Here is a 26581-nt window from a genome sequence, read left to right as displayed (position 1 = left end):
ATCTTCGCTAACCGCTGAGATAACGCTCAATGATGCTGAACTGTATGCTTGCTAATTGCTAATAAAGGATTGAAGCAGGGAATTTGACTCTTTGGAGCTGTGCACATGTTACACAAGTATAACAACTCCAAGGCGCCACAGTTGTTTTGTTTCAATGCAACGTTCAAATAATAAAGAAAAACCTCTGTTCAATAATTTAATTATTTATTTCCATTTCTTGTAAAAAGCCTAAAGCAATGCAATAACAAAAGGAACAACAACATACATATTCGACAGTTAGAACTGGCAGCTCGTGGGAACAGAATGTCTCATGTATAATGGAAATAAAACTGGAAACAAACTCAGTATAATGTCATGTTCTTGGTTTTATATTGCAGTATTCAAATTTCAAAATGGAACTTTTTTGCATTTAAACGACAGCACCTCCTCAATAAATGCAGAATTACACAGACATTTTTACAATTTAATGTTAATGCTCGGAGGAGACATCCGAAATAATTACATTCTCTTTTTGGGGCGATAATATCAAAGAATATTTCATTGCTCCTGCTGTGTCCAAATATGACTGTGAGCTGGGAGATTTGGACTTACTAAGCAAATATTTCTCTGAAAACAATTTGTTTTTTTAAAATTGGAATTGCACTTTCATTGGTAGAAACTTGCTGTACTGGAGAAAACACTGCATTAAGATGCAAAATATATTCACTCTGGGCATCAATCACATGCAGTTAGAGTGCGATGAATCAAGCCATATGCTGGGCTGAGATGCCTATAGTTTAAACGGTGGTAGTTTCACTGCAAAGAATTAATTGCAGCAGTTTCCAAACCTGAAGTTTCTATTTAATAAATGCTCCGCCAATTATGCGAATCCAATCCCTGTCGGTCGATGAGTATGGGCTCAGGCACTTAGAATTATTCATTTTTTTTCTCTCTCTGCATCTATTATGTGCTGCAGTGTGAGACTGGAAATGATGCTAATGGCAAAGAGCCTGAAAATATGTTGGACATCCTAGTTAGTTAGCCAAGGTGAGGGGGTGGGAGTGGGTGGACGGTGAGCTTTGTTTAACAGTGGTGGAGGAAGTAAGGTTCTGTTTGTCTCTCTTGATGTATTTCACATTCATCACTGTCATTCTCGTCCATCCTCAGGAGCATCCCCCTGAAGAAGAGGATAAGAACATAGTTAACATCATAAGAAAGCCCAAGGTAAAGTATTCTGTCAACCACGTGTCCACTGAAAAAGTTATTATATTAGTAAAGAATCAGGAGATAACGAATCCATTAATTCTTTTTGCATTCTGTTCAAATATCAATAGATCGCAGGAAATAATTTCACTAATTCAACCAGCTGATGGTTGTGACAGTATCTACTTAACAAAGCATATACTGATTTTGGGAACCTTCCAGGTAACAAGCTCTTATGTGACAGGCAATCTTCTTGCTAATTTTGGACATCAATTTTTATTGGCATCTTTCTTCCTTTTCCCCGCTTAGCTTTCTTACAGCGAGCCTCAATCTTTATTATTTTACTTGCTTCACCTCTCCTTTAATCCTCAATAATTTGAAGACAAGAAGCATTCCTCCATTTTTTTCATACAGCCACAATTTTAAAACTTAAGGTTGATGTCTGTTAATCATGGCCACTTGATATGCTTTATCTTCACTTGTTCTTTGGCATTCTTTTTGGTTTCTTTATGGCATTCCACATAACCAGCCTTGCCTAGGTTTTTGCAATACAGATGAATAGCAGAAAAATCAGTTTCTTGCAGCCAAAGTAGGAACAAGCATTTCAATGTCACCAACACAATGATATCCCAGTCAGTTTCCACAAACAGTGACACAGGGCGACGTGGTAGCATAATGGTTAGCACAACACCTTACGAACGAGCAGAGTTCACTTCCTGCTGCTCTCTGTAAGGAGTTTGTACCTTCTTCCTGTAACCGCATGGGGTTTCCTCCAGGTGTTCTTGTTTCCTCCTACATTCCAAAGACGTTCTGGTTAGTAGGTTAACAGGTCATTGTAAATTGTCCCGTGATTAGGCTAGGGTTAAATCGGGGGATTGCTGGGCAGCGTGGATCGAAGGGCCAAAGGGCCTATTCTGCGCTTTATCTCAATAAATAACTAAATAAATAAAATGATCATTGTGGAAACACTTTTATCTTAGTTCATTTATTCATTTAGAGATACAGCACAGTGACAGGCCCTTCTGGCCCAGTGAATCCATGCCAGCCGATTCCACCCATGTGACCAATTGACCTACTAAGCTGTACGTCTTTAGACTGTGGGAGGAAACTGGAGCACCCGGAGGAAACCCACACGTCAGGAGAACAAGGGACGAAGTCTTAACAGACAGCCGTAGGAATTGAACCCCCGTTGTAGGCGCTGTAAAGCAATAGTGCTAACCATTATGCTACCATGTCACCCTGAAGCACAAGCCTTCAATTGACTAATACTCTGAAGCATTTTGTGATTACAGCACCGCTGACTGCAATTCCGTGACGGCTGTCCATCTTGATCTCTTCAGTTAAATATTACAATGGAAAACATACGCACAAAACAGAGTGCAGTGAAAGCAGTCTTCTTCATTGCCCTGTGAAGCTGAGCCTACTTGAATTCATGACTAATGAAATCTTTAAAAAATGTAAGTCTGACATAATTATAGTATAAAAAGCCAAACCACACGTTTTCATGTTGGACGGTCTGGAAGACCCATAGACTTGGAAAACTCAGCCTGTTAAACATAATGATGAGAATATGGTTTTGTGGAAAAATGGTCAGCAAAAGGGTTAGTGAACTAAGCAACTAAATTGCAGTTTTCTATTTGAAATTTGTAACCCAATGAATTTTTGTAACCCAATGTCCTAAGCTTAGATTTGCAGTCTTTAATGATCAGGATGCAGCATTTGAGTGCATAAAAGGGGAACGTGCACTCATATGATTCAGTCACTGTCTGTTCTATGATTAAAAATACCTTGTGCTATGGATGTACTTAATTGCTCCTGGTTTTGTATATCTGCTTGTACAACAGATTCACTTGCATGCCTGTAGTCACATGTATTCACCTGTTCAGCAGTGTAAATAAATGCTGAAATTGCTCTGTAGCTCAGAGCCTTGCACTCTGCTGGAGGCGCTCCATGGTAAAATAAATGCTGGATAAAGGTATCACTGCTTGAAGTCCAGTTGTAATTCCACAGGTTGTAATTTCTTATACTCTTTCCACAGATGTTGCCGATCTTCTGAGCATTTCCAGAACCTTCTATTCTTAGTTAGAATTCAGGAGAATGTTTTGATACTTTAATTTTTACATTGCAAGTTGTTTTATGTTTAAAGTGATAACGTCACAGTAGGGGGAGAGAAAAAATCTGGGATTAGTTCCTGATGATCTTTGAATTTCTTCAACTGAGCAGACTGGCTTTTGGTTTTCCTGTACTGTAAACTATATATTACAATGAACTGAATATTTTGGGAATTAGTCTCTGCAGAGGGATTGAGAATGGAATGTACATAAACCAGAGTCTGGATTCAATGGTGAATCATTGGTAAAAATAGAAATAGAATGATAGAAAAAAGATAGAATATTATATAAATATTATACTGCACAATTACATTCTTGAAATATTGTAACATGGGGGAATAAGTCTCTATATTTGTATTGGGTAATTTTTGGTCTGAAAGATATTGGGTGCAATTAATGTGATGTTAAAGCCATACATAAGGATAGTAACAGGATTTAATCTTTTTTTTATTATTTAATTTCTATCAATTGCTTTAATATGGCTGTTCAGTGGGTTCCAATGATGAAGGATCGGCAAATAGAACTATATTTCTGGAGTACTAATTAGGCTTGGGCAACTACTTTTACACATTAGCAGAAAACCACATCATCTGTTCTACCATTCTCACATAAATAATAACAAGCACCATTAGCTGAACCACTATTTTGACAGTAAAATTTAATTCCATGCATGTATTTTTAGAAAGAAGATTCAGGCTGATCAGATATAATATGTATTTCAGAGATTCCTGCAATAATGTTGGTTAGAGATCAGGTTTCAGCTCAAACTGATTATCTCACTCAATACATTAGAAATAATCGGACAGTTTGGGAATTAGAATCTGCATCTCAATAAACCAAAACATATTTTGTTTTAATGATCCTGCTGTAATAAAGGATTGATGATGACAATTACATTGCATCTGGGCTCTGCTCACTCCAACTGAACAGCTGAGCTTTGATAATAAAGCCTTTGTTAATGGAAGAATAACCTTGAGTGAGCCCAATAGATTGATTATATCTTCTGAGATTGATCTTAGTGATTGATGAGTCAAGTATTTATCAAAGTGAGTTCCACAATTTCCTTTGCCTACTGTATCATCAATCATAATCTATTATACAACAAATACCACAGCTACACATGATTGTCAGGGCTTTATTTATTTATTTATTTAAAGATACACGGCAAAGCAGGCCCTGTCTGCCCAATGAGCTGTACCACACAGCAACCCACCTGTTCAACATGAGTATAATCACAGGACAATTTACAATGGCCAATTAATCTCCTAAATGGACTGTGGGTGGAAACCAGAGCCTCTGGAGGAAACCCACTTGTTCATGGGGAGGACGTTCAATCTCTTTACAGACGGTGCCAGAATCAAGCTCCAAACTCAGATGCCCCGAGCTGTGAAGGCGTTGCACTAACAGCTACGTTACTGAAAGCAAATATTCTTATGCTTAGTAAAGAGTTGCAGGTTAATGTAATGATGGCAGTCACTGAGATAATCATTCAGTGATGATTCCATTGAATTGGTTAACAAATAGATCAGGAAGGGAACTAAAGATCTTGCATGAGGTTGCTCTTAACTTTAATGGTCCAATGAAGAGACACAAGGGCAGAGACCATTACTTGGATTAAATCAATACTTGCAAGTCTTGTTTGGGCAGAGGTTAGGTAAAGAGAAACTAATGGCAATATGTGAGAAATATCACAATAGCGATGTGCTGCCAGGAGATAATGATAAATTGTGCAGAAGAACCTGCTGAAAGCAGGAAAAACACAAATGCATGGCAAAAATGATCCATAAGGGAAGCTTTGAAAATAAAACCACATTTAATTATGCCAGTATTTTATGCAAGTGTTTTATATTAAAGATAAAAATTATCTTTATTTCAAATCAAGTAATTCATATAGTTAAGTCCTATTTCTAAGATTAAAGATGCTCAATAAAGTTTAACAAATAGAATCTGCCTAGGCTTTCTTTTCAGTTTGTCCCTCAGTAATAATAATTCACAGTTTGCTTCATTCTGTAAGATGTAAAACCAAAATTAAAATGCTTTGACATTAATGTACAATTGGTTTAAATCTGAACATAATCTATGCAATTTTCAAACCCTCTTACTGATTTCAGAAGGCTAAATAAGAATAATACATGCAAAATTAACAAACTTATAGTACAGTTTTGCATTCTATTAAGTTTAATGTATGTATATTTATTGTTGTTGTACACATATAAATGGGACAATTTGCATACTGCTAATGTTCAAAAAGAAACCCAAAGAATACATTAAACAAAAATACTGTGGATGTTAGAAATCTTAGGAAAAATAGACCTAAGCAGCAAAGTCAGGGAGTCTTGGGAAACAAAGTTCAGGTCAATAAACTGTTGCATTCCTGGTGATTTGTTCTTGATCAACAATGACACATGCATGAAACAGGAAACACAGTTGTCCTCGTTGAAGCAGACATTCAGGGTCTGAACTACCATGATTTGCCTGCCAAAATCCCTGCAACAGTTGAGATCTGTCTGCTATGCAAACAGCAGGGGAAGGTAGAAAATGTAGATTGGGTCTGTATAACAATTGCGATTATCAAAAGAGGTTGACATCTAGTGTGCAACTAAGACTGATGCTCTGACCAATTAAAAGATATTAGTGAACATCCCCTTTCTGTTCGGGTGAAGCAGGTCAATGATACCAAAACATCAACATCTTATATATTGTGTCCCAGAAAACTACCTAGTTCAGAAAAAAATATTGTGGATGAATTTTGCACTAAGTCATTTAGAAAGATTATTTTCTCCTAGTGAGGTTGAGTAAAAAATGTTGGTGTTACTGAATAGGGAGGAATGATGTCCTGTACATCGAGAAGATTTCAATATTTAAAAAAAATCTTTCTCAGGGTATTTGGGGGTGTGAGTCAGGGTATGTGGAGTTGTGAGTCAGGGTATGTGGGGGTGCGTGTCAGGGATTGTAGGGGTGTGAGTCAGGGTATGTGAGGGTGTGAGTCAGGGTATGTGGGGGTGATTTTCAGGGTATGTGGAGTTGTGAGTCAGAGTATGTGGGGGTGCGTGTCAGGGATTGTAGGGGTGTGAGTCAGGGTATGTGAGGGTGTGAGTCAGGGTATGTGGAGTTGTGAGTCAGGGTATGTGAGGGTGCGTGTCAGGGTATGTCGGGGTGTGGGTCAGGGCATGTGGGGGTGATTGTCAGGGTGTGTGGGGGTGATTGTCAGGGTGTGTGGGGGTGTGAGTCAGGGTATGTCGGGGTGTGGGTCAGGGCATGTGGGGGTGATTGTCAGGGTGTGTGGGGGTGCGTGTCAGGGTATGTGGGGACATGAGTCAGGGTATGCGGGGGTGCGTGTCAGGGTATGTGGGGGTGCGTGTCAGGCTATGTGAGGGTGCGTGTCAGGGTTTGTGGGGAGAGTGAGTCAGGGTATGTGGGGGGTGTGAGTCAGGGTATGTGGAGGTGTGTGTCAGAATATGTGGGGGGTGTGAGTCAGGGTTTGTGAGGGTGTGAGCCAGGGTATGCGGGGATGCGTGTCAGGGTATGTGGGAGTGTGAGTCAGGGTATGTGGGGGTGTGAGTCAGGGATTGTAGGGGTGTGAGTCAGGGTATGTGAGGGTGTGAGTCAGGGCATGCGGGGGTGCGTGTCAGGGCATGCGGGGGTGCGTGTCAAGGTATGTGGGGGTGCGTGTCAGGGATTGTAGGGGTGTGAGTCAGGGATTGTGGGGAGTGTGAGTCAGGGTCTGTGGGGGTGTGAGTCAGGGTATGTGGGGGTGTGAATCAAGGTGTGAGGGGGTGCGTATCAGAGATCGTGAGGGTGTGAGTCTGGGTATGTGGGGGTGTTAGTCGGTATGTGGGGGGTGTGAGTCGGGGTGTGTGGGGATGTGAGTCAGGGTATGTGGGGGGTGAGTCGGGGTATGTGGGGGTGTGAGTCAGGGTATGTGGGGGGTGTGATTCAGGGTATGTGGGGGTGCCTCTCAGGGTTTGTGAGAGTGTGAGTCAGGGTATGTGGAGGGTGTGATTCAGGGTATGTGAAGGTGTGAGTCAGGGTACGTGGGGGTGAATCGGGGTATGTGGGGTGTGTGAGTCGGGGTATGTGGTGGGTGTGGGACAGGGTATGTGGTGTGTATGTCAGGGTTTATGAGAGTGTGAGTCAGGGTATGTGGGGGTGTGATTCAGGGTATGTGGGGGTGTGAATCAGGGTGTGTGGGGGTGCGTGTCAGAGTTTGTGACGGTGTGAGTCTGGGTATGTGGGGGTGTCAGTCAGGGTATGTGGGGGTGTGAGTCGGGGTGTGTGGGGATGTGAGTCAGGGTATGTGGGGGGTGAGTCGGGGTATGTGGGGGTGTGAGTCAGGGCATGTGGGGGGTGTGATTCAGGGTATGTGGGGGTACGTCTCAGGGTTTGTGAGAGTGTGAGTCAGGGTATGTGAGGGTGTGAGTCAGGGTACGTGGGGGTGAATCGGGGTATGTGGGGTGTGTGAGTCGGGGTATGTGGTGGGTGTGAGACAGGGTATGTGGCGTGCATGTCAGGGTTTGTGAGAGTGTGAGTCAGGGTATGTGGGGGTGTGATTCAGGGTATGTGGGGGTGTGAGTCAGGGTATGTGGGGGTGTGAGACAGGGTATGTGGGGGGTGTGAGTCAGGGTATGTGGAGGGTGTGATTCAGGGTATGTGAGGGTGTGAGTCAGGGTACAAGGGGGGTGAGTTGGGGTATGTGGGGGTGTGAGTCAGGGTCTGTGGAGGTTTGAGTCAGGGTATGTGGGGGGTGTGATTCAGGGTATGTGGGGGTGCATCAGGGTTTGTGAGAGTGTGAGTCAAGGTATGTGGGGGTGTGATTCAGGGTATGTGGGGGGGTGAGTCGGGGTTTGTGGGGATGTGAATCAGGGTAGATGGGGGTGTGAGTCAGGGTTTGTCGGGGTGCGAGTCAGTAGAGCAGTGTGAAGGTTAGCGTTAGGAACCATTCCATAGCCAATTGAATTTTGGAAGAAGACATCTTGTGTATCATCATATATTACATCACAGCCTTTGAAGAAACATTAAGGTGTCAATCAGTATATCCCGGTGCCTTATTGGCTTTTATTTTCCTTAATCTTCCAATGCCATCAAATTATCAATCATGATTTAAACTATTTACACTAGAGATGCTGTAAATGCAAAGCAACAACTCACAAAATGCTGGAGGACCTCAGCATGTCAGGCAGAGTCTATGGAGGGGAATAAACATGCCCCATTTTGGGCTGAGATGCTTCATCAAGACTGGAAAGGAAGGGGGAAGAAGCCAGGATAAGAAGGTGGGGCAAGGGGCAGAGTACAAGATGGCAGGTGATAGGTGAAACCAGGTGAGGGGGAAGGTGGGGGTGGGAGGTAATGTAAAGAGCTGGGAGGGAAGGGTGGAAATGATAAAGGACTGAAAAAGAAGGTACCTGATAGGAGAGCAGACCCTGCACCTTGTGAGAAAGGGAAGGAGACAAGGGAGGGAGGTGATGGGTTGGAGAGGAGAAGAGATGGGGTAAGAGGGGAGCCAGAAGGGGGAATGGAAAAGAGGGAAAGGGAGGGGCTAGAAATTTCTGAAAGTCAGAGCAATCAGTGTTGGAGGGTTATTCAGATGAAATAGGAGGTGTTGCTACTCCAACCCGAGAGATGCAGTAGAGGAGACCATGAACCAATATGTCAGACTGGGAATGGGAAGTTGAATTAAAAGCGTGGCCACCGGGGTATTCCACCTTTTAAACCATTTGGCACGTGTATTTCAAGCATTATATTCAGTGTAAATTTGTGAAATGAATGAGAAATAGTAGGACTTGAGTACACAACTGACAGCATAAATGCAAGTATATCCAACTGATGACAATCCACATACAATCCTCAGAAATATTCAACGCTCTTAATGTTTTCAAATAAGACGAGTTTTGGGTAACCAATTTTGTGCATTCTTCTGGTGCTTGTCATTCACGTATTTTTTCGTACCCTGGTCCTTTTGCTCAATGCTCTTCCTCTGGATGCAGCTAAGTCAGTGTGAGTTTGCTCCATTAGAGAATGGGCAATTGCAGGGGGCCATTAGGGTGATCACAAGCAGCTCTGGGCTCGGATGGCCTGATTTCTGACTATATCATTTTATAATCTGGATCAAATGATTGATGGGACCAGGACACTCTTAGATAAGAATATAAATGCCTTTTGTAAAATGAATCTCAAGGTAGCATTTGGTGACATACCTGTACTTGGTAAGTTTACATTGAACTTTGAACTTTTATTAAGGTACAGTCACAAGTTGTTATCTATGGACCCACCGGCAATCTCCCCAGCTGAGGTATCAGTTGGCCAGGCAATCTGAAAAAGGGGAGATTTAAGTGACAGCACAGGCTCTAAATGTGGTGGGTTCTGATGCTCTTGCTGAAATAAGTGGGGAGGGGGAGGGGGAAGGGTTGATGCTTTGCTGCTGCTTGTCCGTGGGAGGGGGAGAGGAGGTTTTGGGGTTCTAATATTTTTCTGTCATTTATTCTTTTGAGGTTCTGTTTTCGTGGCTGTCTGTGAAGAGTAAGAATTTCAGGTTGTATACTGTATACATTGTCCGATGTTAAATGGAACCATCGAATCTTCTTCATCTTTGGTATCCTGTGTCACGGTAGGCAGGAGTTGTTGTGCACTGTATTTCATGCATCTGAGTTATGGAGTCTTTCAGAGTATGGTCATGATGAGGGAAGTGGAAAGTCAAGAGCAGATGGTCGAAACACCTGAAGGTATTGAGGTAAAAGAATGAGATGAATTTCTGGTTCACCTATGACCACAGTCCTGGGCATCCTATAACCCTATAACAGGATAGGGACACAGAAGATGCTCTTACTGTTGGATGCAGTAGTTTGTAAATGACAGCAACGTTCCCCAACAAGTGTGTAATAGAGTGCAAGAGTATGCACATAAAATAAAGTATACGGCAGTGGAAACTCAGTGGTAGGCTTTTACACAGAGAGAGGTGGGCGCATGGAAAGCAGTACCAAGGGTGGCGGTAGAGGCAGATAGATCAGGGACATTTAAGAAACTTTCAGAAACCTGTAACTGAGTGAGAGGTGTGTGATGCACATGTGACCACTGGAGAAATTGGAAGCGCATGGTGTAATGGTGCAGTGGCTAGTAAATGGCATTTGTGTTGCTTCTAGTCGGTTCAATCAGACAAGGGAGATCATTGGAATTTTTGCAGCACTGTATCTTGGTACTCAAAGAAATTATTGCAAATTCTGATCTCCTTAAACACCTCTTCTGGCATTCCTGTTAGGTCTCCTGGGCTCCTTACCCTGCAGTTCCCTTTATCTGTACACCTTGACAACTCAGATGCTGAGGACTGCATCAGCAGACCAGGACAATCTCCCTCGTGCCATCCTTCTGCAGTGCAGCAGCTTGCAAGCTGAGCAGAGACTATGAGCTATGCTCCGATTCGGTCGCTGACTGCCATCTAATCCATGGAGGCAAGTTGTCAGCTGCTGTCAGTCAGCACTGGTTCATTTTGCAGAAGTGCAGAACATAATGGAATTATTTGTCTCATAACATGAGCCAGCAGGGAACAATCTGAATAACACATCCAAGATGCACAAGATCAGGTCTGGATGAAAACCAACAATACTGGCTCAAATTTTGAAGGATCCTGCTCACAGTACGAGTTTACCATATGTTTTAATGCCCTTTAGTTAATTAAATGAAAAAAAAAGTTTTAATAGGAAAATTAATCCAAGAGAAGTTTACCTTTCATTGCAACAATTTGCACAATGGCAATACCTAAAATTTCTAAACATTTTAATGCACAAATGTGCACATACACATATGTGCACATATATGCATACACACGTGTGCACACGTACATGTCCACATGCGCATGTTGCTCAAAGCAACTTCTTGAGATTCCTTTTATTTCTTTATGACCCTGGAGGTCATCCATTCCATCCAATCAATTCCATCAGTAGCATTCCCTTACTTATTTGCTTGTAACCTACCTATTCTCTCTACACACACAAAACGATGGGGGAACTCAATAGGCCAGGCAGCATCTATGGAAAGGTCAAAGTTAAAGTCTGTCCTGAGCCTTATAGGCTCATCAGGCCGGTGCTTATGCCGGTTTCTGTGGTGTGAAGCGACTGAGAATACAAGACTCCCCCCCCCCCCACCCCCACCCCCGGATAGGACGCCAGTCTATCGCGAGGTTAACCCCCAGCATTTTGCCGGTACCCATTTTCATCTGGATGGTCTGGAGCAGTGTGTGGTTAAGTGCCTTGCTCAAAGACACAACACGCTTTCTCGGCTGGGACTCAAACTCACAACCTTCAGATCGCTAGTCAAACGCCTTAACCACTTGGCCACGTGCCACACTATGGAAAGAAATAAGCAGTCAATACTTTGGGCTGAAACCCTTCATCAGGACTAAAATTCTGCCTGACATGCTGAGTTCCTGCAGCATTTTGTGTATATCACTCTGGATTTCCAGCATCCACACAATCTCTTGTGTGTATGCCTATCTGCATTTGATGGAATTTACAGTAACCAATTAGCCTAACAACTACTATGCCTGTGAAATGTGGAAGGGAGCCTGAATATCTGGAGGGAAGATCTATGCAGTCACAGGGAGAACATGCAGACTTCACCCAGTAAACGCCAGAGGCTGGGATTGAAACAACATCTCTGTAGCCGTGCAACAGCAGCATTACCCACTGCATCACTGCACCACTCTCCTTGGTTGGGAGTTATCATTTACACTTTGAATGGAATTTAAGCCCGCTGCTGGTTTAACCTGGGATCAGATTATCTATAGCCAGCTACATGCTAAATTGTATAATTCTGACTCAGTCCTCAATTTGAAGTTGCCCTGATCCAAATCTGATTCTAGACCAAGGCCACAATCCAGCACTTTACTTCAACCTCAGCTGAAGTCCTAATCTGTTTCAGCATCTGCAAGCTTGTCTGAGCTATGCAACATGATACAGCTACAAGATCCAAACACAAGTAGAATTATGGCAACTATCAAATAACACAATTGTCAATTAATCTGTAATCGTCACAGAAGATATTGGAGGAACTCAGTGGGTCAGGCAGCATCTACAGTGGGAAATGGTTGGTGTCTTGGGTTGTGGCCCTTTATTTCTTTTCTGTCCTTCGGGTCATTTCCCTCCATTGCTGCTGCTGACTCATTGAGTTCCTCCAGCACTTTTTACTGTATCATGCTGCAGGTTCCAGCATCTGCAGTCTCTTGCATCTCAGCTTAGCCAACAATAGTTGATACTTCATTCAAAGTAACCTGACTCGATCCCAGGTGGACCTCCCTCTACATCCTGGTGCTCGCCTTGGACTTAACTTTTTTTGCAAAAGAATGTATAAGCCCAATGATTAGCGGCAAACAGCTTGGGCCTCAAGTGCCACCATTGGAATGGCCCCATGTTCGTAGCAGTCATTAGTCCTCGGCCCACATGAAATCAAGTAAGTACACTAAATATGTATTTGTGAAGGTGATAGGTCAGTCCATGTGAATGTAGCAAGCAATGGCAAAGTACAATGAGAAATCTTAAAGAGGGAAGTAAATTTTAGTCAAGACTTTCAGAAAACTCTCTTGATTGTTATGCAAGCAATAAGAACTCTTAGAACCAGCTACTTGAGCCGAAGCAGAAGCCAAGGCTTCATAGGTTTTCCCTTTTTCCATTTACTCTTCTTTGTGATACTTCTTTTTTGCTGATTCCAAGAGCTGTCTTCTACACTGAGTACTGGAATGCTAATTTAGATTACTTCATCAGTGGAATCATTATTTACCCTCACAGATTTTGTGTGTGGTACGGGATTCTTCAAATCCATGATGTTTACCTACAGTATGATGTGTTAGGCTCCTCAGTCATCAACAATATCACTGGCAGGTAGCCTTCCTCTGATAGCTACCCTTTAGTTTGGCACATTGGATCCTAGCAAAATGAAAATATCATGACCGTTGCCATGGTGCCAAGTATTGACGTGTGCAATTTTCTGTATTAGGTCACATGCGCATGATGTTGCCAGAGTAAAATGCTTTTCTTTCTCATACAGGGCAGAACAAATAAGCAGCAGTGGCAGTTGTAATGAACCTGCTGTCCAAGGTATTCTGGCCGTTGGAAAGATCACAATTGTAAAGCAGGTATGGGTTGACTCCCACTTTTTAATTCAAAAAGTATTTGCTCACTTTGAATAGCGAGCATCATTAATCTCTGTTATACAAAAAGTAAATACAGAACTAAAATTCTTGTGCAGCACACACAAAATGCTGGAGGAACTCAGCAGGTCAGGTGGTATCAATGGAGAGGAATAAATAGCCAGCATTTTGGGACAAGACCCTTCATTGGGACTGAAAAGGAAGGGAGAAGAAGCCAAAATAAGAAGCTGGGGTGGAGTGGAAGGAATACTAGCTGGCAGGTGATGGGTGAAACCAGATGAGGGAGAAGGTGGGTAGGTTGGGAGAAGGGGGGATGAGGTGAGAAGCTGGGAAGTGATAGGTGTAAGAGATGAAAGGAGAAGAAGAAGGAGTCTGCTTCATATTCTGAATCTCCACGTTCAGCCCAGATGCATAAAATATTCAAAACAAGATTATCTTCATGGTCAATGTTCATCAAGACTGAAAGACTGCAGTTAGAGTTGGAGAATGCACTGCACCTAGTGAGGAAGACCTTATGGACTTAAAGCAGAGTGAGGAAGTCTTTATAACAGACATATGAGATGCCCTCAATGGAATTTCAGATGAAGAATTAATCCATGGACACCCTAGGCAAATACAGTATGGCTCTCAGTTCAGGTTTTTTAACGTTCATCCTCTCCTTTTTACTGCCTTGTCTTCTCCGAGCAGTTGTATTTCACGATGAGTTTGAGAAGATCTGGTCCATCATCAAAACCTAACTGCTTGCACCACCATTTATTATGGAGTGGCTGCTGGCCAGGATCAGAAAATAACTCCAGAGCACTGTAAACTCAGCCAGCTGCATCATGGGCACTAGATTCCCAATCATTGAGGTCATCATAAAAAGATGATCCCTCAAAAACGTGGCATCCATCATTGAAGACCTCAAATACCAAAAGTATGCTCTCTTCTCATTACTACAATCAGAGTGGAGGTACAGAAGCCTGAAGACAACACACTCAGCATTTTAGGGACAATTTCTTCCCCTCCACCATCAGATTTCTGAGCCAATGAACTCACTGTTTTACTCCTTTTTGCACTACTTTTTAAAATTTTTTTATAAACTGTATACATTTCTGATTGTAATTTATAGCATATTTTATGTACTACTCTGCACTGCTGCCTCAAAACAACAAATATGATGACCTATGTCAGTGATGATAAAACTGATTCTGATTCTGATTCTAGTCTTTCTCACCAATTAATTGTGCGAACAAATATGAACTCAGTGCTTGGAATACAGGACCTTACACGTCAGAAAAACCACTTCAGCATCTGCCAATCTTGTTTGACCTAGATAACAAGACACAACAGCAGCAAGAACAAGACATCAGTAGAATCGTAGCAACTACCAAGTAAGACAGCCGCCAATTAACGTAGAGTCAGTTACCAATTCATTCATGTTGTGACATTGACCTACCCTTCCTGCATCTTTCTGAGGATTCGGACATGTGAGGTTAGGAGGGGCGTTGGCTGGAACTCTGAGTTCCAAAAGGAAAACATTAGCATCGACTTAGAGTTAACGCCAACTAGTGTCGTAAAATGCTCAGCAGGTGTTCAAGTTGTGTGCCTGAGTGGCGCCTGGCACAATTTGCCCCACAGGTATGTTAATGTATACGCCATACGTCAGCTTTGAGTTCTAAGAACACTGCTATCACCCCAAAATGAGTACTAACCATCCAAAATTTTCACTTTAGTTTTTCATTGCCCTTTGTTGAGGAAAAATAGTTTTATACTTTTTTTTATAGCCAGAATTACTGAGATCTTTTCAATAACATGCAAGGATCTCAGTAGAACACCACAGAATACTCTATTCCTATGCTGTCTTTAGCAGTTTTATCCAACAACACAAAAGTTCTCGAATGCAGGATCTGAGGGTTTTTGAGAAGTACACTTCCTGAGAAATTCCCAGCAAAGCTAGCAATTCTTAGCACCTATATGCTGGCTAATCATGACACATTATCAGAAAATTCTCCTCCATCCCTTTGCTTATCCCCCATCATAAAGGAATATGTTGCACAATAAAATGAAGATTTGTCTTATCAATTGCAAAGTTCGTCAGTCAAAAGCGTATATTCACCCATACACATTGCCTTGGGCCAAGATTTTAGACAAAAGTGGATATTCATACAAATTCATGCAAAAAAGGTTTACATTTTCTGTCATACTATCACTTCATACTGTAGAAATGTATTGTTATTTGCCTCGATTGATAAAAATACAACTTCATGAATCTGTCGAAAGAAATGCATGTAATTCCAGTGCAATGCGCAGTGTACAGTATTGTGCAACTTGTACCCATTGATAAAAACATGTTCAACAAATGAATGACAGTTGTATATCCTATCTATGATCAGTTTGCGACAACTTTTTTTTCAGGAATCAACCGTGTTTATCATGTTCAATCAGTCAATACTGGCAAACACTAACAAATTAATATTACTTATAAATTTTGCTTTACAACAGGTCTCAATTTTCCTCAATTGTTCTGGCATGTAGTCGACTGAAAAAGCAAGATATGGAAGTGGAAGGATAAAAAGCATGAGTAGCAATACTGTTAAAAAAATGTTAGTTCTAAGCTGTGAATAACTCCATAGGTTTCAATCTTCCCTGAAAATATATTGAGATCCCTTTATAATTAATTGGGACCTACTGTAAGAGTTGTCTTTAGAATCTCAGGTTTTACAAGTAATCTAGGATGTCATTGTCCTCTATGATAAGCTACAGTAAAGCAATTATTGCATATTATTGTGTACTAAACACATTAATGATGTAAGTAACATTAAAAGAATTAACTATATTACTTTATCATTCTCTATCATGGACAAATGAAACTTTCCAATTGTAGGTAACAATTTACCAGCAAAGAAGCAAAAAGAAGCTGACTAAATAGAACTCATATTACTTAAAATTAATTGGAATTGTGATGAAACAGAAAAGATAAAACACCCAGATTCTATGAAGCTCCACTTCGGACATATTGTAGTTTAATTTATGTTGAGTTTGTGGAGTTACTCGCCAGTGCTGAGATACTGTGTCCCGAAGCCTCATCTTCCATCACTGCACTCCACCTTCAGCCTGTATTTGTTTTAAACATATAAATGCATATCTGTACCATCCCGGATCCGGCTGCAGCAATGACACAAGGCTACACCATGACTGGTCTTTGCAGCATTACTGCACATCACATTTGGTTCAGGAAACAGGCGATAAATAGATGTCCAAGAGACTCATGCTGGCGTGTGACCAACGTCCATAATTTCAAAATTCTTTGATGCATGTTCAAAATCATCCAGCAGCACATTATTCTCAAGCAGTCTATATAATGAAAATAATTTAGATGTAACACAATGAATCAGTAGGTTCAATACACAATGTACAATTAACGGAAATGGCCTTGAATCATAAACATGCATGGGTGAATGAGGGGAGATTTGGTATACAAAATTATGAGGGGTACAGATAGGATATATACAAGTAGGCTTTTTCCACTGTTGGGTGAGACTAGAACTAGAAGTTATGGATTAAAGGTGAAAGGTGAGATACTTAAGGGGAACCTGATCTTAGAGGGTGGTGAGAATGTGGAATGAGCTGATAACGGAAGTTGTGGATTATGGGGATGTGGATGGGAGAAGTATGGAGGGCTGCAGTCTGGGTTCAGATCCATGAGACTAGGCAGATTAATATTTCCACATGGACTAGATGGGCCAAAGGGCCTGTTTCTGTGTTGTTGTGCACTATCACCTTATAACTCTATGACAAGGGATTCTGCAGATGCTGGAAATCCAGGGCAACAAACACAGAATGCTGGAGGATAAATAGTCAACTAATTACCCTCTCCGTAGATGCTGCCTGCCCTGCTGAGTTCTTCCAGCATTTTTTGCTTGCCGACTATGGTAGTTCTTCACCTTCACTGCCTGAAGCACATTTCCCACTATCGATAAGTTCTACCCTAAATTATTTAGCTTGAAAGATTTTTAAGTTTTGCAAGGTTTCCTATTCTATCTGAACTCTAGTGCACTAAGAAAACATGTGCTGATGGCTTATTGAATGGGAATGAAATAATTTTGTCAGGAGTCCTATCTCCTAAAAATACTAGGTGCTTTCACTTCTTGAGATCTATATAATCTGCACTAAACTCTTCACAATGTGTATATAATTTAGCACAGGAAGTAAAAGGACAAGGAAGTTGTATCTTAGATCAATTAATGTTTCTTCTTTATTAAAATCCAATTATTAAATGGCTAGTAAAATATTTAATTTACTATATGACATAGCCTCACTGTACCTTCAGTCCAATGGCAGTTTAAACTACTCTCAGGTATGAGAGAGTTGCTTTATTGTGAGTGTCTAAATCTATGTTCTTAGCACTTTAGAAGGATAAAGGGTGATCTTATTGAAACATGTAAGATCCTGAGAGAGTACAATATAACAAGGTAAACATTCATACTAGTGAGGGTAAACAGCCACAACGTTAGGCAGTCATCTAAAACTGAGAAGCATAGAAAGTTCTCACAGAGAATCGAAAATTGCTAGAGCTCTTTACCCCAGAAAGTTAGGGAGTGAATATTATTGGATGAAAATAAAGAGGAATTAACTATTTTTATGAAAAATTGGGAAAATGAGATCTGTGGGGAACTGGCATAAAAGAGGAGGTGAGACCGGGGTGGGGGGGGTGGAATTTGCCATGATCATGTTGAGTAGTAGTTTGTGGGGTTGAATGGCTGATTGCTTATGGACTTGTGTCCTTGTGTTTTTGAACGTGTAACTCTAGTTAATAACCTAGTGGAACTGACTTAACTGGAGATGGACAACAATATAGAGACTCAGTTCCCTTATGGATCAGCACTGTTCACAGGAGCATTAATTTTTATTTTGCAAAATATTGCTGCTAATTTAAAAAGTTTTATAAATAGTATAATAGTCAACTGTTTCCTTAACAGAGAGCTTAGTCAAGCAAGTAATATTTTGCATGTGTAGATCAGCTTTAGAAATACATTTTCTTACAAGGCTCTATACTAATAATTGTACTGTAGATAGTTTAAAATAGCAATACTTCAACAAAGAAATTTCTGTACCAACTTCAGAACATTTTTCTTAAGCAGAAATCAGAATATTTTTATTGCTCAATATTACATCCATTAAGGGAAAACTTCTTCTAATGCACTGTCATAAGTAAAATAAGTAAGACAAGAAAAAAAAACATATCATACTTTCAAGAGATGAGAGAAAGGCGTGGAGATATTTTGGAGGACATTCATATTACCAGGGAGGATGTATTTGCAGACCTATGCCACATTAAAGTGAATAAATCCCCAGGGCCTGATTGAGTACATCCTCAGACATTGTGAGAGGCTAAAGAGGAAACTGCAGAGGGTGCTGTGGAGCTATTTGCTCTGTCATTAGCCACTGGTGACATTCCTGAAGACTGGAATGTGGCTGTTCTTTAAAAAAAGTAGCCCAGGAGCACCATGCTGATCAGCCAGACATCAGTGGCGGGGAAGCTACTGGAAGGAATTCTGATGAACTGGATCTACCAGCATTTGGATAGACAGAGTCTGATTAGGATAAGTTAACATGGGGAGACATGCTTTGAGAATCTGTTAGAGTTTTTAAAAAAGTAACTAAAAAGGCAGGCAAGGATAGGGCAGTTTTTGTTGTCTATTTGGAATTTATGAGGAGTATAGATAAGGAAATGCAACCACGCTGCTTCACTGAGGTTGGGTGAGAATATAACTCAAGGTCATGGGTTAAAGGTGAAAGATGAAAAGCTTAAGGAGAACAAGTGGGGCATGCGAGCTTTATTTCAACATTTAAGAGAAGTTTGGGTATGTACATGGATGGTAGGGGTATTGACGGCTATGTGCAGGTCGACAGGTGTAGGCAGTTTAAATGGTCCAGTACAGACTAGTTGGACTGAAGAACAGGTTTTGGTGCTGTACTTTTCTATGACTCTAGTAAGGCTTTTGATGAGGTCCCACGTGGCAGGCTTGTCTGGAAAGGTAGGTCCCATAGAATCCAGGGTGAGCTAGTTAGATAGTTCTGGTCAGGTCACTCGTCTGAGTGCTACTGGTACCATGTAACCCAGTACTACCTGTCGCATGGTCCGGTGGTCAGCGACTAAACCGGCTCCCCCACCAGGCTTGCCTGGTGAGGAGGGTGGCTAGCCACACTGCAGGATGAAAAACAAGACCCATCAAAGGGCGGATGAACCCTCTCGTAGGGTCAACGGCCATCTAGCAAACACGTGCCGTGATGCGCGGAAAGGGCATCCCTTGCATCGAAGCTTGGTCTGGCCATTCACTGCAATAGAACTTCCCCCAGCCGTCTTGGACCCCACCATGCCGCTGGATCCGGGAGGGGATGTAGAGAGGGTGGGTCTGGACCTGTGCAACCCCCTACTCACCTAAAATCTATTCACGCACACGTTGTTCCTTTCTGAGGAGTGGGGTCAATCCCACTAACTGACTGAAAGGAACCATCATCCTATGGGATGGATAGCCAGAAAGAGAGAATTAGATATATTCAAAATTAGCTCAGAGGCAGAAAGCAGAGATTGGTGGCTAATGGTTGTTTTCTGGTAACAAGTGATGTGCCCCAGAAGTCAGTGTTGGGATGCTTGCTACTTGTTATTTATACACTGCAAATGATTTGCATGCAAATGCACAAGGCTTGATCAGTATGTTTCTGGAGGATGTGAAACAAGGAGGTGCTGCTGATTGTGAAGAAAGTTAACATTGATAACCAGGGGATGTTGATCAGACAGTGAAGTAGGCCAAAGAGCAGAAAATGGATTTCAATGCAGAAAATTGTGAGATGACGCATTTTGAAAAGTCAAACCAATGTGGGATTATACAATGAATGGTAGGGCACTAAGTAATGGAACAGAGATACCCAGCATAGCTCATTGAAAGTGGTGCCAGCGGTCATCAGAATAGTTGAAAAGGTACTGAACACACTGGTTTTCTTCAACCAGGAGAATGACCATCAGAGTAGGGATATTACGTTGCTGTTGTATAACTCATTGATGAGGCCACACCTGGCATATTGTGTACAGTTCTGATCATCCTCTAAAGGCAAAATGGGGTTAAAGCAGAAAGATATACAAGGATGCTTCCAAGATTATAGGGAAAGGCTGGCCAGGTTAAGTCTTTATTCCTAGGAACATAGGAAAATGAGGCAACGTTACAGAGATGTTTAGATTATGATGGGCACATATAAGGTGGATGATAGATACTCTTTAGTGTCTTGAGGGAAATCCAAACTAGAGGGCAGAGGTTTCGGGTGATAAGGAAAAGTGTTAAAAGGGACTTGAAGGGCAACGTTTTTCACACAGAGCGTGGTAAGCATCTGGAATGAACTGCCAGGAGAAGTGGTTAGGACAGGTACAGTAGTATCATTTGAGAAGTAACTGGGGATACAGGTTGAACACAGGAAATGGAGACGAGCTGAGAGAGCAAATTAGTTGACATGGATGGATTGGACTGAAGGGCCATGTCTGTATTGTATTTCTTTGTCACTCTGTTTGCAACTTCACACATCACAAATATTGATTGTCTTCCTCATGATTGTTAAGTAACTGGCAAACCTAATGTTGTAGCACTAAGCTACCAATTCGGCAAATAAATTTGAAGGAACATTTAAAGAGACAATTCTTAGTATTTATATTTTTAAATTCTGCAGCACTATTTTATGGTTATGGGAAAGCACTTTCTGAACATCACATCGACGACAGTACTTGACATCAGCAATGTGTTTTGTTTTCATTCTCCTCAAGCTCAGGTCATGACTGCAGAAACATGGAGGGAAATCAAATTGCATTGATCCTCAAATGAACTTGCCCAATACATTGGTGAAATGAATGATGCATACTAGAATCCTAAATGAAAGGTGTCACCACATTCTGCAGAAACAAGTTCAACAATTTTGATTTAGAGATTTGACTTGAACTTGCAGTCAGATAGGTAGAAATTTGCATTTGGTCACTACCATGGAAGTTTCAATACATTGAAACTCACTGAAACCTACCATAAGACCTACATAAAGTGGATGTTTACAGTAGTAGGGGGAGGGGTCCAGGACCAGAGTGCATAGTCTCAGGATACAAGGATGTCCCTTTAGAACAGAGATGAGAAAGAATTCCTTTCGCCAGAGGGAGGTAAATCTGTGGAATTCATTGCCACAGACAGCTTTGGAGGCCAAGTCACTGGGTAGATTTAAAACAGAGTTTGATAGGTACTTGATTAGTAAGGGTGTTTAATGTTTTGGTGACAAGGCAGGAGAAGGGCTTGAGAGGGATGATAAATCAGACGTGATGGAATGGTGGAGCAGGCTTGGTGGGCCGAATAGCCCAATTCTGCTCCCATGTCTTGTGGCTGTGCCAAATACTCTGCTTCTAAAATTGAATTCAATTGTATTGACGTTAATGGCACCTAAATTTGTCAGCAGAATGTAACGTTCAGCCACTACCAAACAAGATGCTCAGACCATGCAGCTAAACAGGAAGTCTACGCTAAATTTTAAATACCATGTGCATTTCTCTGCAATTTTTTTGGTTCCAGCCAACAATAAAACACACAAGATTGTTCACAGATGGTACAAGAGAGTAGAAGTCACTTTGTACATGGATATAGATATCTCTGATGCTTTATGACTTCATTTATATGATCTTTTTCATGCATACGTTTGATCCGTGCTGTCAGGTGTGTCAACATAGAAAAGTTGTCTTAGCAGGGAAAACTATCTGCTGCAAAACATATTCATTGAGGTTAAATATTGAACAAAATGAACTGCTGATGAACTACTAAAATAGCATAAAATGCAAATTTAAAGCTCTTGATGCCTGAGGTTGCCTGCTTGTCATATAATAATAAATTATTTACATTTATCAAAAGGTAAGTTAATTCACTTTTTCTAGAACCTTTCACTTCAGATTCTCCTGTGAAATATGCAAGGTGCTGTAAGTGATAAAAAATAGTTAATCTTTCATTTTACTTTATCAAAATTATTGATTCATGCACTGTTCTTGTTATGTGCTATTAACCTAGCATGTGATGGTTTATATGCACCAGGTCTGAATATAGAGTATATTGATGTGTATATATTATAAATAGTCCAAAGTAGCTTATACAATAAGCAAAGAAATGAATGATTATATCATTTCTGTTAATATTTTTAAAAATCATCAGCCTTGCAGCAATATAATTAAAAAGTTGCTCTTGTCTTTTTCCTTCCAATTCCGACATTCTTATACCCCTTTCATATATTGAGAGTGAAATAGAAATAGTTTTACGTTTCGCTAGGTCTGAAGCAATATAGCAAGTTCCCATCCTATTAATATATCTATAACATGCATTCCTGTTAGATAATATTTACACTACAGAACTCTCTTTGGTTTTAGTGGATACTCTTGAATTATCTTCCACTCACTAAGCTTGTTGTTTAATCACATAATTGTAATATTTATCACAAGAGGATATGTGGTCTCTTCACCTCCTAAAGCTACCAAATGTTGCTGGAGTTTGGACTGTGCAGAGAACAGCCACAAATCCGAACCAGCCATTCTCTGAACCTGTTGGTTGCTGATTTGAACGAAGAGTTGGGATGGGCATTGCTGATGAGTCCGCTACAAACTGCATTCAACATCTACAGCTTTAAAACCTCTGTCGGGATTAAATAGACTGCACGATAATTACTTTCCCCTTAGCTTGAGAATTTATGATTAACTCTCCCTTCAGAGATTAGAAAGCAGATCAGAATGCTGCTGAATCAAGTTGCAATGTTTGTTTACATCTTGTCTTCTTGTCAGTTTAGTATTTATGAAGAGACTCAATGACTGGAGACCCCTTGTCAATTTACAATTTATGAAGAGATTTCTCTTTCACTTTCTGTTTAGGTTAACTGCTAACAAAGTTTCCCAAAGTACCATTGTGCATGCATGTCTGCCGTAATCGAAAATGAAAAGAAGACTAAAATAGAAAAGACTGGATTTGACAAGATGATTACGATGGATAGTGGAATCCTTGTTTATGATTAGTCTTTATCAAAAATCAATTGATACTGACCGCTGGACAGCCTTATCATTTCTGGACAGCCTGTGACTCGTAGTTGGGACTTCTTCGATTTCATCAATATCACATGCATCTGCCGCATCCTGTGAGTAGCTGTGCTTCATGACCAGGATATTCCGCCGACTTAATGACTGCACACTGGGCTTCACTGGCTGTGGCTGGATTTCCGAGAGGATGGTGGCATCACGGGTGCTGAGGTTACTACGGCTACCTTTAATGCTAGATATCTGGGAACCACAGTGATGGTCATGAATGCATTTAGAAGACGATCGCCTCAGTTTATGGTAGTTGTCAAAGTCATCTACAATGTCCCCTAGATCAGCTGCAGCCCCCTTTCCTTTAAGCGAACAGAGTTCATAGTGTGTAGGCTCAAAAACCTCCTGAAAAACTGTTTGGTCAAAGTCTGGTTTTCTTTGGATGAATTTTTTGCGCGGCTGTTTGAGTTGAACAATAACAGAGATAACAATGAGGATAATCACAATGAAAGATGTGATCCCAATTATAGTCCCACTCGTGTTGGTAAGCTGGTCCAGCAGGTTAGCTTTTCGTTTTTCTGTATGAGAGAAATAAAAGTAAAATTACTACAATTCGCACATCATATTTCAATATAAAATCTTGACCTAAAGCTGAAATACAGTTTTGAGCACAGCCCAAGTTTATAGTGATTATAACCCACAATTACAACTGATCTAAGCTGGATTGTAATGTTTCAACTCCACTTCAAACAGATGAGTTACCCATTCAATGCACTGCAATGTAACATGCCATATTCAGCAAGGGAATTCTGTGATGTCAGCTTTTTGTAAACTTGGCCTTCAGGCTCAGAATACTTAAAGTGACTGCACATCAAATGAGAGAAATGTCTCTAAGCATCTTTCCATACTTGCCTCTGTGTGATAGCTTTATAAACAATTAATCATGAGCATTAAAATTAATGTATCTATGAACGCAATGCCTTCACATCTGCACCTGAATCCAGGCTAATGTACTACAGAAGTCCTTTATCATCTTTTAATAATCATTTAGGAAGATTACACTCTCCAAATGAATTGCTTGCATGGGCTCACAGCAACTAATTGCCTATAGTTCCGTGTTAATGAACAGAATATGGAAAATCTTTGCACAGGTCAGCACATACAAGAAAAAATAAAATCACAGATACTTCTCCACAATAGTTCATCAATCAGGGTCAATGGAATGAAAATTTAAAACACTGCGTCTGCAGCTTTCAAATGTGCACAAGCAGGGTTCACAAAGAGAAATGAGAAATTAGCTCTGGTAGGAGAAATAGAAATAGTGTACAGTTACGGACAGCCAGCGAGGGATTAGAAGAAGCAGGGAGAAGTGGGGAGCTGGGGGAGAGCTGTGAGGAGGGAGCACTATGGGAGGACTTACAGCTGAAGATCACTGGTGCGATTCCTGGAACTGCCTTCCCTATAGCGCTATGGGAGGACCTACATTTGAAGAACTGTAGAACATCGATAAAGCATCTCACCATCGTATTTTAAGCACAATTACGGATAGGCAATAAATGCTGGCCGGCCCCCTCCTCATCTCTGTACTTCGTTGCTTTGACAGCCACACTAGCTTTATAACAACAGCTTTGATTTTGAGTGAGAAGGTTGCTAGTTCAATGCCTAGTAACACACACAAAATGCTAGAGGAATGCAGCAGGTCAGGCAGTATCAATGGAAATGAATAAACAGTCAATGTTTAGGGGCTGAGGCCCTTCTTCAGGACCGGAAAGGAAGGGAGAAGATGACAGAATGAATAGGTGGGGGGAGGGGGAGGAGGCTAGCTAGAAGGTGAAAGGTGAAAGGGACGGTGAAGAAGGAATTTGACAGGAGAGCAGAGTCGACCATAGGAGAATGGGAAGAAGGAGAGGCACCAGGGTAGGTGATATGCAGGTCAACAGAGGCCGGAGTGGGGGCCAGAAGAAGAGAGGAGGGGGAGAGAAAAAAATTACCAGAAAGAGAAATCAATATTCATGCCAACATATTGGAGGATGCCCAGACGGAATATAAGGTGCTGCTCCTCCACCCTGAGGCACTAGAGGAGGCTATGAACTGACATGTCAAGATGGGAATGGGAATGGGAATTAAAATGCTTGGCCACCAACAATGCATGACCAACAATTAACCCCTGACAGTAACTTTGGGATTCCTGCACAAGGTTCATTTCCAAATTTCAGAGCTGCTTCCCTGAATAACCATGACCATAGATTACTTGTGGAATCAAGCGAGAGAGTGCAAACTTCCATCAGCTCCCAACCTTGCTCGAAAACTTGTGTCCATGTAAGCCTACTGCAGGGACTGTAATCCTATTCATTACGAGGTAGAGGAGTGAGTATGACAAGCTGAATAATACTGGTTACTTTAGTTTGTTTTATTGTTTGATTTCACTTAATTATTTTGTCTTTCATTGTGCTTTTTTATATATAACATTGATCACTCGTTTTCTTCATTTCTATTTATTTAGAGATACAGAATATCAAAAGCTTACTGAGCCCATGTTGACCAATTACACCCAGGTGACCAATTAACCTGGACGCCTTCGGAATGTTTCGACTGTACATTTAATGTCAGAGAAATGTATGCAATATAACCCTGAAATGCTTTTTCTTCACAACCATCCACACAAACAGAGGAGTGTCCCAAAGAACGAATGACAGTTAAATGTTAGAACACCAATGCCCCCCCCAGCTCCTCTCCCTCCCACATTTAAGCAGCAGCACGCAACAATCCCCCCGACCCCCACCAGCAAAAAAAAAGCATCGGCACCCACCACCGAGCACTCATGCTTGAACAAAGCAACAGCAAAGACACAGACTTGCAGTACTCCAAAGACTGCATTGTTCACCCGGTATTCGGCATACCACAGGCTCTCTCTCTCCCTAATGAGGGAGAAAGAGGTGTCTCCGTTTCACAGCGAGAGGGGAGACATAACAAACAGCTTGAATGTATGAAGAAACCAGAGCACTCAGTGGAAACCCACGCGGTCATGGGAAACTGAGACAGAATTGAACTCGGCACTGTAATAGTGTTATGCTTACTCAGGATGTCCCC

At 41.3% G+C, this 26581-nt stretch overlaps 1 protein-coding gene across 2 annotated transcripts in view; it reads right to left on the bottom strand.

Annotated features, from left to right (window-relative positions):
* Positions 1–523: 523 nt before the first annotated feature.
* Positions 524–26581, bottom strand: part of neto1l (neuropilin (NRP) and tolloid (TLL)-like 1, like) — a 303103-nt gene continuing 277045 nt past the window's right edge. Inside the window, exons 9-10 of one of the 2 annotated variants that reach the window (XM_063035473.1) lie at positions 23511–24069; positions 524–1156 (exon numbers count right to left, since the gene is read on the bottom strand). In XM_063035473.1, the coding sequence (XP_062891543.1) occupies positions 1063–1156; positions 23511–24069 (653 nt within the window). In that variant the 3' untranslated portion in view covers positions 524–1062. Of the gene's footprint in view, positions 1157–16401; positions 16765–23510; positions 24070–26581 lie in introns of those variants that run through there. The other variant, XM_063035555.1, reaches the window with a different exon arrangement.

This window comes from Mobula hypostoma, chromosome 1 (assembly GCF_963921235.1).
Source record: "Mobula hypostoma chromosome 1, sMobHyp1.1, whole genome shotgun sequence".
Taxonomy (NCBI): Eukaryota; Metazoa; Chordata; class Chondrichthyes; order Myliobatiformes; family Myliobatidae; genus Mobula; species Mobula hypostoma.
This window is presented reverse-complemented; position numbering and strand designations above follow the sequence as displayed.